Consider the following 15,002-nt stretch of genomic DNA (forward strand, 5'->3'; position numbering starts at 1 on the left):
TCAGTAGGAGCCCTCGTAATAGTGGCAAAGCTGTAGTAACTTTATTTGACTGTTTCGGCGTTAAATGGATAGTAAAATTGGAAAGTTTTGTAAGGAACATTGAAGCCAATCTGTTCGAGAATTCGGGGCAATGAACAGAACCCAAAAACCAACATCAAGGACTGAAGGTACGTCTATTGACAAGGGATCCTAGATGCATTAACAATCACCGTTCACTGTAGGTTGGTAGTGGATCAGAGAAATGCAGAGGTTGCAGAGCGAGTCGATAACAATTTCGTTGTGCCCTTTCGATTCTAGTCGAATGAAAGGCATAAATTGGATTCCAAACCACATACGCATTTTCGAGTTTAGCACAAACTAGGGAGTTATATATAGTTTTTCTAGCATAGGGGTCTGTAAAATCTGTCGCAAAGCGCCTCAAAAATGCTGAATTAGTATATGGTAAGCCTTTGGCAATATCTGACTGACATGGGTTACGAATGCAAAACCAGAGTCAAATGTCACGCTTAGTTCAGAAAACGCTTTAACTTCAGAAAGAACAACATTTCATAAGAGGAAGAAATAACATGCACTTATTTAAAAGGCACTCCATAAAAATAGTACCATGGAGTCAAAACGCTGCTTTGAGACGGCCAATTGGCATCACCGTTCCACTTGACTTTTTGGTTTTTGATTTCCGTTACTCGATATTAATATGTGCCAGCTTTTTACAGGTGAGGAGTGATCCCTCTTGTAGATATAAAACAAATCTATGGGTCAAATTCCAAACCCCAGATTGACCCCAGTGCCAACAAGTAATTCAACAGAAATATATTTCTGTTCAGAAAGTGTTCAGCTACAAAGGTCTCTGATATTCAATTATATACTCATATAAATTATTAATGCATTAGCAGCTACGGTATTCAAATTTTCTGGGCCAGTTTTTTTTACATTAAGCAATTTGTTGTCAATTAAGTTCCCAACACGAACTGATAGATCAACAGTGATAATTGAATTCTTTGCCCAGGTCGCTGACGAGCACATCATTATGCACGTACATATATTTGTGTATGAATGTATGCAAAGCGTAGCTCCATTTAGATAAGAAAACTCGCATGTATGTAAATGGATTAGTGTTTAACATAAAACTTTTTCTGTACACTTTGTGCTATCCATGTTTGCAAGTTGCATATAAATTACCCAAAAACCATAAAACAGACCTACGCATACGCCCTATCACGTCAAATACTAAAACATGTACTTTATATGTATGAGTGTATGTGTGCATCACAGCACTTTGCACAGTTTTTCTCTATTCAAACACATTATATACCAGCAGCGCAATTATGTGTTTTCATATAGCTAACCAAAAGTCACACTGAAACACACTCACCCACTTACACACACACGCACTCTACAGGCATATAAATATTTGTGTTTAACTAGTTAACATGCGTGGCCCTTTAGGCTTCTCATTGAGGTGTAAATTCACACCTCCTAATCGAAGTAAACCCCATGAGAAAGCAGCAAAAGCAAAGGTACTCCTACACATACACACCAGTATTCACAGATACATTTATGTATAATGAAAAACAATTAAAAGTGACAAAATTGCCTCAATCCAAATGCAATTGACGAACTATAAAACAACAGAATGCACAACAAATGCATTGTTGTAGTTATTGGCACTGCCATTGCTCCGCTTCATTCACTCACACCGGTTAAATTTAGATTATTGCAACCAATAGCAAAAAATTCCAATTGAATAAATTGCTAAAGTGCACAAAAGTCTGTATGCGTATGTGCCAAATGCAAGGACATGTGTGAATGTGTGTGAAATAGAAGTGCGCGTATGAGTGTGTGTGTGTGGGCAACGCATACATTTTTCTTCTTACGCAACTTACTCGTATATTAAGATGCCGAAACTTGTACATATATATATGTGAGTGTGTGTGGGTGTGCGTTGCTATGTACTGCCCAGCCGCTGCTTTAAAAATCTTTATATGCACGCACTATTGCACTTAAGAATGCACTCTACATATGTAAATATGTCGTACATAAATCTCTTCTACGTATTTACATACAGGTGTATATAAAATTCTTATATAGAGCTACGCTTTCTCCGTGCATGTAAATGCAGTTTTTCTATAAATTTATATGCAATTTTCCATTCAGATAGGCAACGCGCCTCCTTGAGACGCAAAAGGCGATTAAACCCTCACCTGCAATGCATTAGAAAAACAACACCAATAGGCCATTTTCCTTGTCTCTTTTGTCGCTTCTCCTTATGTAGGTACTGCCTAATCACGCCTCATATGTGTGTGTACTCATACATACATAAGTACGTATGCACATTTGCGCATTGCTGGATGTGTTGTTGGATTTCTTCATTTGCATGTCTGCTCTTTCATTTTTGACTTTCGTCGAAAATTCTTTAAGTTTTCTAGCTTTGTGCTTTAATTTCTGAGCGCCGGCTACGGAAGCCTACAAATTTTGCTTTAATATTTTTCTTTGCTGCAAAATTTCACTTTATTTCATTTAAAGATTTTATTGCCTAGACAAATAACTAACCTCTAGTTTCAAAGCATAATTTCTCAGTTTCTCCTCAAACTCTGTTAAATGCTTTTGGTTTTTGTATTTCGGTAGTCCTAGGTCGCACTGCATAAACAAAAACAACTACATATGGTAAATATGTAATCCCCATCTTTTACTATGTATACCATGGCAGCATTCTTGCGCTCTCTTTCTTGCGTTGCGTTTATTTTGCTGCAATCTGACTTGAACTTTAGTCCGACCCTCTGCAACATCCTTAATTGCCAAAAAAATTGTTTAACCTAACTCGTTTGTAGGCTAACACTTGCCCCCATAAATGCTTATGTCTGCGGTGAAAATTCTTCTCACACATTTGCTTAGACAAAAATTTTCTTCTAAGTTCCTTTCCATTCAATTTCTCGACAACCTACCGCCCCCGTCTACTTCGACTAAGTCAACAAGACCAGCACAAATTGTTGTATGTATAACTGTAAATTTGATACAAGATTCTATTAAATTATTAATAATACTTATACAAAATTCATAGATTTTACTGCAATTGCGGACATACAACAAACAGTCACTTCCGAGTGATAACGACTTAGAAAGTTTTTCCCTGTCTTAAGTCAGTATTTGTAAAATGAACCCACAAAATGCCTTAAACCTATACTGAGAGTTCTGTAATGCTTCTCAGCCTATATGTATGCAACATTTTGTTAATCGTTGGACTTGTTTTACAAAAGTTTAAGCTAGCAGGATGCTTCATTTTTACTGATTTTATATTCGGATTTTAATTCTAAAAAGCTGTGGTGCCAGCTAAATAACTTAGGTTCGATACCAACTTTCAATATGAGACCTAAGCGGCACACATTGGGTAACCTCTGAATGTGTTTGTGCTATGAAGATTCTTTATATAAAAAATCAAATGCAGTTCGGAGACGGCATTAAACAGCGCGGTCGATCACTTTAACTTTGCAATAGAAAGCATCGAATATAAGGAGCAGACATTTTTTTGTTTTCGATATTTTCAGATCGCTCACTCACATCAAAACATCAACATCACATCAAAACGTCCGTTCGTGCCAACTCATTTAAGAGGTGAACGTGCACGTCGTTGCTCCATCGCGTTGCTGAAATATACTTACGAAATCGCCTGTGAGAAAGCTGCCACGAAAGGTCAATACGCGCGTATATTGGCAGAGCGATTCGTCGGGGCAAACATTTTCAAAGCATCTATGCAATAAATATTGTTGAAGGAAAAGTGCCGGTTGACATTTTCTCCAAATTGGTACAAATTATAAAAATCATAAAAGGCTTTGCGAACTTGCTATTTTGTCACCAAAAAACACCGACTGCAACGAAGTAAACCACGCAGTTTGAAGTTTGAGGCGACTCTATTGCATACAAATCCATTGACAGCCTCATGAATCTGGACGAAGTTATAAATTCCTTGGATCTTCTTGGTGTATGCATGCACTATTTCCCACTTAAAGTCGGCGTACCAATTAGTTTATTAGGTAACAGTACACCACCAAGAATATGTAATGGAGATTACTCGCTGTGAAGAAACTGACGTTGAATGTCAGAGAGGCAACTATTCTCAATGGAAAATTTAAAGGAGAAGATTCATTCCTACAGAAATGTCGTTCGCTTTCGAACGACTGCAGTTCGCCATTAGATTTTCTGCGGCAGCAATGTGCCGGAATATAATATAATTTTTGTAATGGAATATAATATAATTTTTAAATTGAGAATCAGTAGGGACCTCAGATGTTCCCTTTTCAAGATATCTTTTTCAAAAGCCTCATAACTAATCCATTGGAAGTCGGGGCAATCAAGTAAGATACCTCGTCTAGATACACTATATAGAATCCCAACTAGACCTTCTAGGGCTGAGGGCACCATAAACTTAGCTCACATGCTCATATCTACCTCTCTGTCACAACTGAATGACAAATTCACCGAATTCATGTACTGATATTTGCTGCGATGACCGGTTGGGAAGTACTACAACAGATTTACGAGCACTGGATAGTCTGATATTTTAGTACGAAAGGACAAAATACTTAAATGTTAGGATTTGATTAAAATTGAAACCATTTTGGCAGACTAGCGCAATAAATCTATAATTTATTATGTTATTTTTATTACAAATTGCACTTGATTTTTAAAGAAATAATTTTCCCATATATATTTATATTAATTAATTTGTGTATTAGTAATAGATGTTTGTCCTGTAAAATATTAGGTTATATTCAAATTCATAAGCGGGCTATTAAAGTGGGACTAGGAATTTCTCAGCCTCTTTATGGTGCAATTAAGTTATGTACTAAGGCACAAACTCCTCTTTAAACTTCTTGCTACTGAACTCTTTATAATTCAGAGCGGGACAACTTTATGAAGCTATCCATGACTCCAAAGGTAATAGACAGATATGGGCATACCGGCAGCGACTAAAAAAACTACTTCATCTAACCTCAGGTTAAAGACTTCAAATACATACAATACTTCAAAGTATTTCTTACACACACGCATTTATCTATGCCTTCTTATAGTAATACACATAACAGGGCGTTGGTGAATAATATCTGCATACAAATTAGATGAGTTGACGAATTTCCTTAACTTCCCCATAAGTTAGACATCACTTTTATTTCGCACGGACTTCAGAAATGTATCTCCCGTTAGTTATTACATAAGCGCATATGTAACTGACTGCATGTGTGTATGTATGTATGTATGCGTATACCTACGTAAAGTTTTCGTAAATGCATTTCAGCACAAGCGAGACAAGAACTTATCATATTACGTATTTTAAAAACAATATTATGTAAAATGTTTGAGGCATCACACAGTTTTTGACGCTTTGAAAACATATTTTACACCACTCTCATACTTCTTTCAATACAGAAATATTTTTACAAACATACACATATTTGTATTTTATATATATATTTTTATATAAGCACCAATTTTACCACAAAGCGAAGGGAGGAATGCAATGATTTCATGACGTGCAGAATCTGCAATGTTTCATAGCCAACGTGTAGGCATACTTTCAGGCGCAATAACAACATACTAAGCACTTTTAAGTTATTTTTGTATTGTATTATGAAGGCAATCAAGGGGCGAAAAAAAGTGTGAAATAAAGAAATACACGCGGGAAAACTATTGTTGCAGTCACAAACGCAGAATTGTGCTGGAAGGTAGTTGCATGCTGCTTAGTGCATACACAAACGCAGATACCTGCGTTCGCCTAAATAAACATATGCATTGTGCACGACAAAAGTTGCCTACTTATGGGCTTAATTAGTAGGAAATAGCAGAAACGGCACTTGAGTATTGTTGTTGTCTTTGGTACTTCCTGCCTGTCCAACATATGTTGGCTTATGTCATTTAGAGAACAATAAAAATTACCTGATATAGCTGCAGCGGCAAGACAATAGTGCTATTTGCTTGAATGGCGTATATGGAAGCCAACTTCCAGGCTTTGTAGAAAATAAGGACACTCACACTCGCCAAGTAGCGTCTAATGAAGACAAATTACCCAAGGGTATTTTTATGCAATAATTAAGCAACGCAAACGACTAGAATAACGACAACAACTCGAGCGAGTGAGTGAACACAGGAATGTTACTGAAGCACCTAAAAGTGTGCTAGACTCTGCGGAAAAAAGCGGAACAGCGCAAGGCTTTTTTCATATAAATAGAGCGTGTGCAAAGGAATAGAAGCAACTTTTGTTGGGCGAACGTTATTTACTGTCATTGGAGGAATTAAGAATTTGTGACATTTTTCCAAGTGCCTGAAAGTGTGCTGCACTTAAAAGAGGAAGAAATATATGAAGTAGAAGGAATTGAAAAAAGTGTTTGCAGAAATGTAGTTGGGTTAAAAAGTGAATGATGCGTAGGAAATATGGTGAAAATGAAAAAATAACCAGGCTTAGCTTTCTCGCCGCAGCTGGAGATCGTGCGCAGAACAAGTTTGTGTAAGACCATCGAACCCGCCGCTTAGCATTTTCTATATGAGTGAGCACATTTTAGTCACATCCTCACCTAATTTTCCAGTCTTAAATTCCGTTTTTTGCTCTTATGAACAATCTTTGTTTTAGCAAACATGCTTTTAGGCGCACGGCTTTGAAATTTCACAGCTCAACTGAAGTAGCTTCTTCTGTTTGCGACACGCTGTAGAAGCCATGTAAAAGAGAAGACTCAACCACGGTTATTTCCACTGCGCGACCACAATGGATTTTCGCGGTTTGCATTGACGCGCTCCGTTGAGTCGCTGCTGTTGCATGTTTCTGAGCGCTGAGTGGCGCGCATCAAGCACACACGCATACGCACTTGCTCCGTTACACATACATATGTACATAGGCAACAATCTACTTTAGTTCCCCGGAAATGCGAAGCAATTATTTTACCAATTCACCAACAACTGACCACCTCTTCTGTGCCGCAACGTCGCCGTTTGTTCGTCGCTGCCGCCGCCATCGTCAACACCAGCGTGAACTCCGGCATTTTGCATGTATGCAAGCCGCAAGTGCCACATGCCACAAATAGTGTTGTTTTTGTTTTACAATATTTATTTTTGAAACGCTTGTTTTTCTGCTGCCTTTTTTTGTTGTTGTTGCTCATCTTTTTTAGGTCATTTTCATTTTGGTATGCGTTGACAATTAAAAGAGTTTACCTTCGCTGCATTTTTAGCTTTGAGGGGATGGGGCGAAAGAGTGTTGTTTATTGTTGCAGCGCTGTTTGACGCTCGTTGTTGTTTTAGGGTTACACTGGTTTTTGGCTGACTGATGACGCTTGACACTACGCCCGCTGCTGGCTGGCGGGCCACTTCAACCAACTGCCGTTCTGAGTGCTCACGCCGCCACACCGCCTCGCATATGACTTGTTTGGCTGTGTGTTTGTATCGTGGCTTGGCTTGTTGAAAGGAAATGAAAATTGTTTTATGCGGTTACGCCAAAAAATATGCAACGAGCTTCCACTTTGCATTATTATTGTTATTGCGTGAATCATTTTCGTTGATTTTTAAAAATGCATAGTAGCACAACCTCATATGGGGGAAAATAGCTATATTGTGCAAGCAAATACTTAAAAGCAAGCACATCAAGAGACAAGGTGGTTTACACATGTTACAACCGAAATAAATGAATGATGAATGTAACCAAAACCACCTGCTCCTCACCACGCCCTTCTTCTGCACGCCTCCAGTGCGTACTTTTTTAACTTAAGTGCTCATGTGCAGCGTATTTGCTGCATATTTTTTGGCGTTTGCCCGATAAGGTAAGTCGCTTTTATTGTAATCCACAGCCTGAACAGCGCCATCATATGCGCACAAACACACAAACACTGTTCGTGACAGAGTTTTTGCGTATGTTCACAAATGTTTTATCGCTCGATTAATGGATGTTAATTAAATTTTTAATGCGGTCAATAATAATTTTCACTATCCTACCTGAATGTGTGTGTGAAACTGTGTTATCTCTGAGAGTAAACGATAAGCAAAGCGGATATGCCTCGCATATAGGCAGATAGGTATGAAATAAAGTTCGCTTTACTGACAGCTGTGAAATAAATATTAACTAAATGCAGTTGTAAGGACGCAAAGGATTATTGAAGTTAATAATAAATGGATTTGGTTTTTTATTTGTTAAAATAATTGCGCTTTTAAAAATAATGAAGCGAGCGAAATAATTATTTAAAAAAATTATCTTAGTAAACTTACTAACACTAACTAAACTAACTAGTAAACTCTATATCAGTGAAAACTACAATAGAGTCAGAGGAGTTACTATTTCAAGGAAGGAAACGAAAATGGAAAAAATAATGATTTCCTTCTAAAATTTCCTTTCAAACCAAAGCTCTTAAAGCAAATTTACGCTTCCATGCACTAAGTTCTCTCACCTCATTCTCCTTATATCGGTGTTGCGCTGAATTTATGACTAAATTTGTAGTAGAAACCTCAAATATCTCGACTTTATTATTGGAGCGCTTAATTGTTCTCGAAACTGGTTTATTTATAGGTTTGAGTATAATCAGATGTAAACTGAAAACATTTAAAATTTTGATATGTATTTATTATTGAAAATTTAAATGTATAGTTTCTTGTAGTAAAATATCTTCGGTTCGTTTTAATATATCTATTTTTTTTATGTAAACATTAATAAAACATTTTCGTAATTTTTATTTAGTGATTTTTCAAATTTTCCTATGATAAAATTAAAAAACAAACAAATTTTGAAGTAAATAATTTTTTAGTTAAAAATTAAAAAAAAAAAAAAGAAATTGCTTGGTAAACTTCCCCCCCCCTTTGAGGGCAGGCATTGAAATAAGTTTTTATTGTTAGTAGTTATACTTTAATTTAGCTTTTTATTCCGAAGTCTTCTGGTGGACACCCCGTGCATATGCATACCTCGCAGTAGCATCACAAATTTCTGAAGGACACTTGCTTAAGGAACGACAGGGGCAGTGTAGTGTGTGCTCCTCCATCTTCTTTTCAACAAAATTATGATCTCAGTGAGCAATGAACTCAATGTCTCTCGTACCTGCATCTTCTTTGGAACAAAATTATGATCTCACATAAAACACATCCTTCTTCTATAATTTTTAGTAAAAAACTGCTAATACCTACACTATCCTCATTAGTTCAAGCAGACTTTTGACGATTTATTAATGTTTTGATTTATCTTTTGTTATAAATGGCTTATTTGGAGACGGCTCTAGTAAATCTGATTTCCACATCAGCTTTAGACTAACCCAATTCCCAACTTTTTGTTTAATACCAAACAGCATTTCGAGAGGGACTGATTCAAAGAAATATCAAATAATTCTTGCACACTTGTTCGCTTATTATTGTTACATAGTAAAAACAAAAATATTTTAATTAAAATATTGCCTTTTTATCCTTAACTCCAACACATTGCCCTTCTTATCAAATTATCAACACCGTAAAGACAAACCCAAATTGTATTCGAATAATTTTGTGGCCTGATTTGCAATTCAAATTAGATTTAATTTGCTTTGTGGCATTGAAAACCCTTCCTAACAGTTTCACGCACGCACACATTCACACCAGCTTAAAATAATTGAACGTCTAATACAAATGAAAGCAGCAAATGCACCACAAAAGTCAAATACAACTAAATAACCACAGCCGCTGAATCTAATTCCCAAATTCAAATGAGTCGCATTATTAATTGTCTGCTTTAAGGCGCATGGAGTGGTCGGTCGCCTTTGTTAAAAGCATTGGCCTTCAAAATTTCTTCGAAATGCCAGAACATCTTTGCTGCTACTTGATTATTACGAAAGATGCCAGGATTGTCATTTGCTTGTAAATTTCCTTGAAATTCTATGCTAATGAGTAGCGAGACAAATTTCTTTGGTGTTCTGCGCCTAAAAATATGCTAAAAAGCGTTAATAGCATTACGACCACATGAAATTTCTATACGGGTGTGTATGAGAGTGACTTTAAGGATTAAGTGTTCGTCGGCATCAATTGATTTACATTTGCAAATATCGAAAAGGATATTTATAAGACGCAGTAGGTCCATTCAAGGCAGCTCCATGACCATCACCGCATACTTACTCCGCACATTTCTTTGAAATTTCTCTACTTTGTTCGTATAATTAATGCATTTTAATTATAACGCTTTTACAAATATCACCAAGCTTACAACACCAACAACAATAACACACTTTACTTGGTCACCGCGCTAAAATTGGTGGAGATACCTTTAAATGTATGTGTGTGTGTTTTCGAAAATGTTTTCATGACTGTTTCTTCGCTTCAAATCACCTTCGTATTTATCTGCTTGCTTTCGTCGAGTTACGCCTACTTAAGGGTTAATTGGTATGGATTCCTTACGCAGCTACCTTCGCAGTACTTCAACGGCCGTTACCCCACTTGCCCTTCTATTCCATTAATTTTTCTTCGCAAGTGTCTAGTGGCATGCGACGTCTTGCCTTGCGTTTTGTGAACAAATTACACCAAAAAGAAATTTCAACTTCTTATCTATTAACTCGCGCCTTAAACTCGGGTAGGATGTCAATGTATTCGCGGAGTTCATAATATTTTAAACTAAAAAAAAAAAACTAAAATTCTTAATTGCATCAAACGTACTTTCTTCTAGAGATACACACAAAAACACTCGAAAAATTAAGTTTCGCGACAAATAGAAGAGATTCAATCTCTTGGTTCAAACCGCTACTCGGGGTTTCCATTTGCATGAAGCAAAAATCTAAAATAAGTTTCTCTCAAACTAAATTAGATTTCACAATGAAACTCGGCGCAGGCTAGATTAGTAAGGAAAAACTGTGAAATCGGTAAAAAATATGCCTGTATTCCATATAACGGTACAATTCAACAACTGGGAAATCTAAGTAAAAAGTGGAACCAAATATATTACTAAAAGTTGATGTGTAGAATGAATTTTAAACAAAAAATATACTTTCAGACAAATTTCTGAAAATGCATTAATATATATGCATCTTAGTACCCGCTCAACTGTTTTCTCCTAAACTTAGTAAACGGATTGCAACACTTTCAAGTCAGAAAATAACACTCACTTCCCACCTCCCAATCCCTTGCTTCCTAGCTTTTGATATTGTATTTTTCTTTTTCTAGATTACCTGACAAAATGTAAAAAAATGGTGTAAAACTGCAATTGCTTTTCCAAGAAAACTTTACCATCACTTTAGAAGTCCACATCCCAAACACACACGTTAGATAGCCTACGTATCGATTTATTGCAACTCGAATATAAAAAACTAGTGAATTTAAGCAGTAAGAGTTATTTCTCAAAAATCATACTAAAGGGTTTTCCAATAACAGGTATTATCTATCGCTATCGAGAGATGATTAATGATTTTTTATGGCCGGAATTGGATGGTATTGATCTGGACAACGACAAGTAACGAAACCATTGATATTTTACGGGAAAAGTTTCCGGACCGTGTTATCTTTTGAAGAGGTGATCACAATTGGCCACCGAGATCTTGTGATTTAACACCTTGTGACTTTTTCTTTGGGGCAACGTGCAAGAGAAGGTCTACGCCAACAGTCCAGGGTCGATTCCAGACCTCAAAGATGGATTTTTTTAATTATCTTAACATAGGCTTTAAATAAAAGAAAAATACGGCCTATTGTACATAATGATAGCAGATTTATTTATAAAAACGCACGCATTAAAGGCAATTTATCACGCATACAAAATTCTTCAAGTAATTCAATAAATAATTGATATTTTCTTGTCTTTCAATGGGCATTTTAGTGTAGTTTCTATCCAAAACTAGGTAACACTGCAGTTGCCAGAGAGAGAGAGAGAGATTTGATTGCTCGAAGAAGAAGAAGAACAAACTTGAAAAAAAAAATGAATAAGCCGAAGAAAAGTCACACACAACTAACACGCGAATGATCCCTAACACCAACAATAATCGCAATCGCTGAAGATGTAAGAAAAGCCAAACAGAACTGGGTGAACTACTGAACTAATTTTTAAAAAAAATTATATCTCTCATTATAAACATCACATTCTAATTAAAACAGCCCTGAAAAATATTACGAAAAAATAACTAAAACTCCGAAGCTAGAGAACAAAAAAAGACAAATCAAGTTACAAACCTGTTAATCTGTAATAATAATTTCACCAGTGCGACGTCACGAAAATCAGCTGAATTTGTTAAATTCGTTGAGAGTAAAGCAACGGTATCACGATAGGCGCCACCTTATTATTCTCTCCATCGAGTGTTGCTAAGATATACATCGTAAATATTTAAGTTTCACACTCGGTTATAATAAGGAACTTTACTCCAGCCATCACAGTTCAGAAATATCCACCCTATCTCCGGCTTTTCTATCAGTACCCATTGTTTGTTGAAAATTTGTAAACTTTCAAAATTTCTTGTTTGTGTTTTTATGTGAAAACCCTCTGTCAAAGTATTTTCAACAAATCAAAGTAGACAGCTCAGTGAAATTTCTAAAAATCTTTGACATTTCTGAAAACCACAATTACGTAGACGATATAAACGCTTTTGCGGTTTTCCTTAATTTTAGCTGGTAACGAAAATGTCACGCATTGGCATCAACGGTTTCGGACGTATCGGTCGGCTCGTATTGCGTGCGGCCATCGACGATTGCGCCTTTGTTGTGGCCATCAACGATCCCTTCATCAATCCCCACTACATGGCCTACCTATTCAAGTACGACTCCACGCATGGCCGCTTCCAAGGCGAAGTGACTGCCGAAGACGATGGTCTCATCATCAACGGCACTAAAATTCAAGTTTTCACCGAACGCGATCCGGCCTCCATCAATTGGGCCAGTGCTGGCGCCGAATACATTGTAGAGTCGACAGGCGTATTTTTGACAATAGAAAAGGCATCAGCCCATTTTATAGGTGGTGCACGTAAAGTCGTCATCAGTGCACCCTCTCCGGACGCACCCATGTTTGTGGTGGGCGTCAATCTAGATATGTATAGCCGAGATATGCGCATCGTTTCGAATGCCTCCTGCACCACCAATTGTCTGGCGCCTCTGGCCAAGGTCATACATGAGAACTTCGAGATCATAGAGGGTTTAATGACGACCGTGCATGCGTTCACAGCTACACAGAAGGTGGTGGACGGTCCAAGTGGTAAGCTTTGGCGTGATGGACGTGGCGCTGCACAAAATATAATACCAGCTTCGACGGGTGCGGCTAAGGCGGTTGGCAAGGTTATACCTTCGTTGGATGGTAAACTCACAGGCATGGCATTCCGTGTGCCGGTGCCAGATGTGTCGGTGGTGGATCTGACAGTACGACTCAACAAGCCGGCGCCCTACGAAGCCATCAAGAAGAAAATATTGGAAGCAGCCAATGGTTCCTTAAAGGGTGTACTCGGCTACACAGATGAGGAAGTGGTTTCGACGGACTTTTTGCATGACACGCATTCGTGCACCTTCGATGCCAAGGCGGGTATAGCGCTGAATGATAAGTTCGTAAAATTGATCGCTTGGTATGATAATGAGTACGGCTATTCGAAACGTATCATTGATCTTATTCGGTTCATGCAAAAGAAGGACTAAGAAAGAGTGGGCAAGGCGGAAGGCAATAACATTGGCAGTTAGTTTTGTGCTGTATGTAATATTTGTAAGTGTTTTCAATTTCAAATGGATGTTTCTTGAAAATAAATTGACGAATGGATTGTTAAGCTAGATGTTTTAATGAACACCACTAATTAAGGCATCTTAACGGGTTTTTTGATTCATTAAATATTTTTCAATTATGGGTCTTGAGTGCAAGATTTCGGACATATTTTTTTATTTACTAATATTCTTCCTGATTAAGAACAGTTGGAGACTCATCATTAATCGCCAACTTCCAGGAAACACAACTCATAGCGGCTGCGTGCATGCATACAAATTGAGATCCTTAAATTTCACTTCCAGAAATGAATTAAAAACCAGAATGCAAAAACAAAAAAAAATCGTAAAAAAACTTGCTGCATTGCCGTCTGCTTATTTACAAAATAAATCAATCAATTTGCATTCCCGCATTTCTTGCTTTCATAGTTTAGCTGGGGCGGACAGAAGGCAGTAACTAAATACAAATATAAACGAAACGGATTTGCATTATGCAGCGGAACGAAGGAAAGAGGAAACCAAGGAGCTGGTTGCCAGTTGCCCCTTTCAGAAAGTTGACTGCTAATTTGCATCCAAACCAAGCCAAGCGGGCAAGCAGGCAGTCGGACAACAAGGCGTCTTAAACAGTTGACAGCAGAAGCTATGACCGAAACCCAACAGCCAACAAACAAGCGACGACGATCAACAGTCAAAATGGCAAATGAAATCGATTTGTGGATTATTTCATTACATTGCACATTGAAAGCCACCAACAACAATAACGAAAACAACAGCGAAACACATTGCCAATGTCACCAGCATAAGTTGCAAAGCCAACAACAAAGCGCATAACTGGTCAACTGCCAAGCGCCAAACAGCCAACTGCCATCTGCTTAAGCATTCTCCGTTCGCCACACTGGCAGCTCTCAGCGCCTCCCAGGCTATACAGCTCTACAGCCCTACAGCTCAGCGAGTCAGCAACTCAGCAGTTCAGTGGCTCAACTCAGCTCGTTAATGCCAAAAAATTCATTTGAATTTTAGTTTTCATTTAATTTAATTCAATTTAATTTAATTCGTTTTCATTTTGCTGATTGTACCCGTTTTCTGTTGCACTGTGTCCTGGTCTTTTTAAGTGTTTTTTTTTGTTTTTTTTGTTTGTTTTTCTTGGTCTTCTTTCATATTGTTATTGTCGTCATCTCCCTTTTTTCTGCTTAGCTGATTTTTCATTAGTTTTTTCGCCTTAAGTTTGGCATCGATAAGCGCGAATGTACGGATTGCTGTAAGGATGAATGGACAGTTGGATGAATGCATTCGACGAATTTGCAAATGACAGTCATATTGATAGCTGACTCAATGCAAGGAAGCGTTGGTGGAGTCAAGTGTGAGGGTGC

The 15,002-nt window shown here is 37.5% G+C and overlaps 1 protein-coding gene across 1 annotated transcript; it reads left to right on the plus strand.

The window, feature by feature from the left end:
- Window positions 1–12,377: 12,377 nt before the first annotated feature.
- Window positions 12,378–13,688, plus strand: LOC128867811 (glyceraldehyde-3-phosphate dehydrogenase 2-like). The gene has a single exon (XM_054109320.1). The coding sequence runs from the start codon at window positions 12,577–12,579 to the stop codon at window positions 13,573–13,575; it is 999 nt and encodes a 332-aa protein (XP_053965295.1). The 5' UTR covers window positions 12,378–12,576; the 3' UTR covers window positions 13,576–13,688.
- Window positions 13,689–15,002: the final 1,314 nt, after the last annotated feature.

The sequence above is a fragment of the Anastrepha ludens genome, chromosome 6 (assembly GCF_028408465.1).
Source record: "Anastrepha ludens isolate Willacy chromosome 6, idAnaLude1.1, whole genome shotgun sequence".
Lineage (NCBI taxonomy): Eukaryota > Metazoa > Arthropoda > Insecta > Diptera > Tephritidae > Anastrepha > Anastrepha ludens.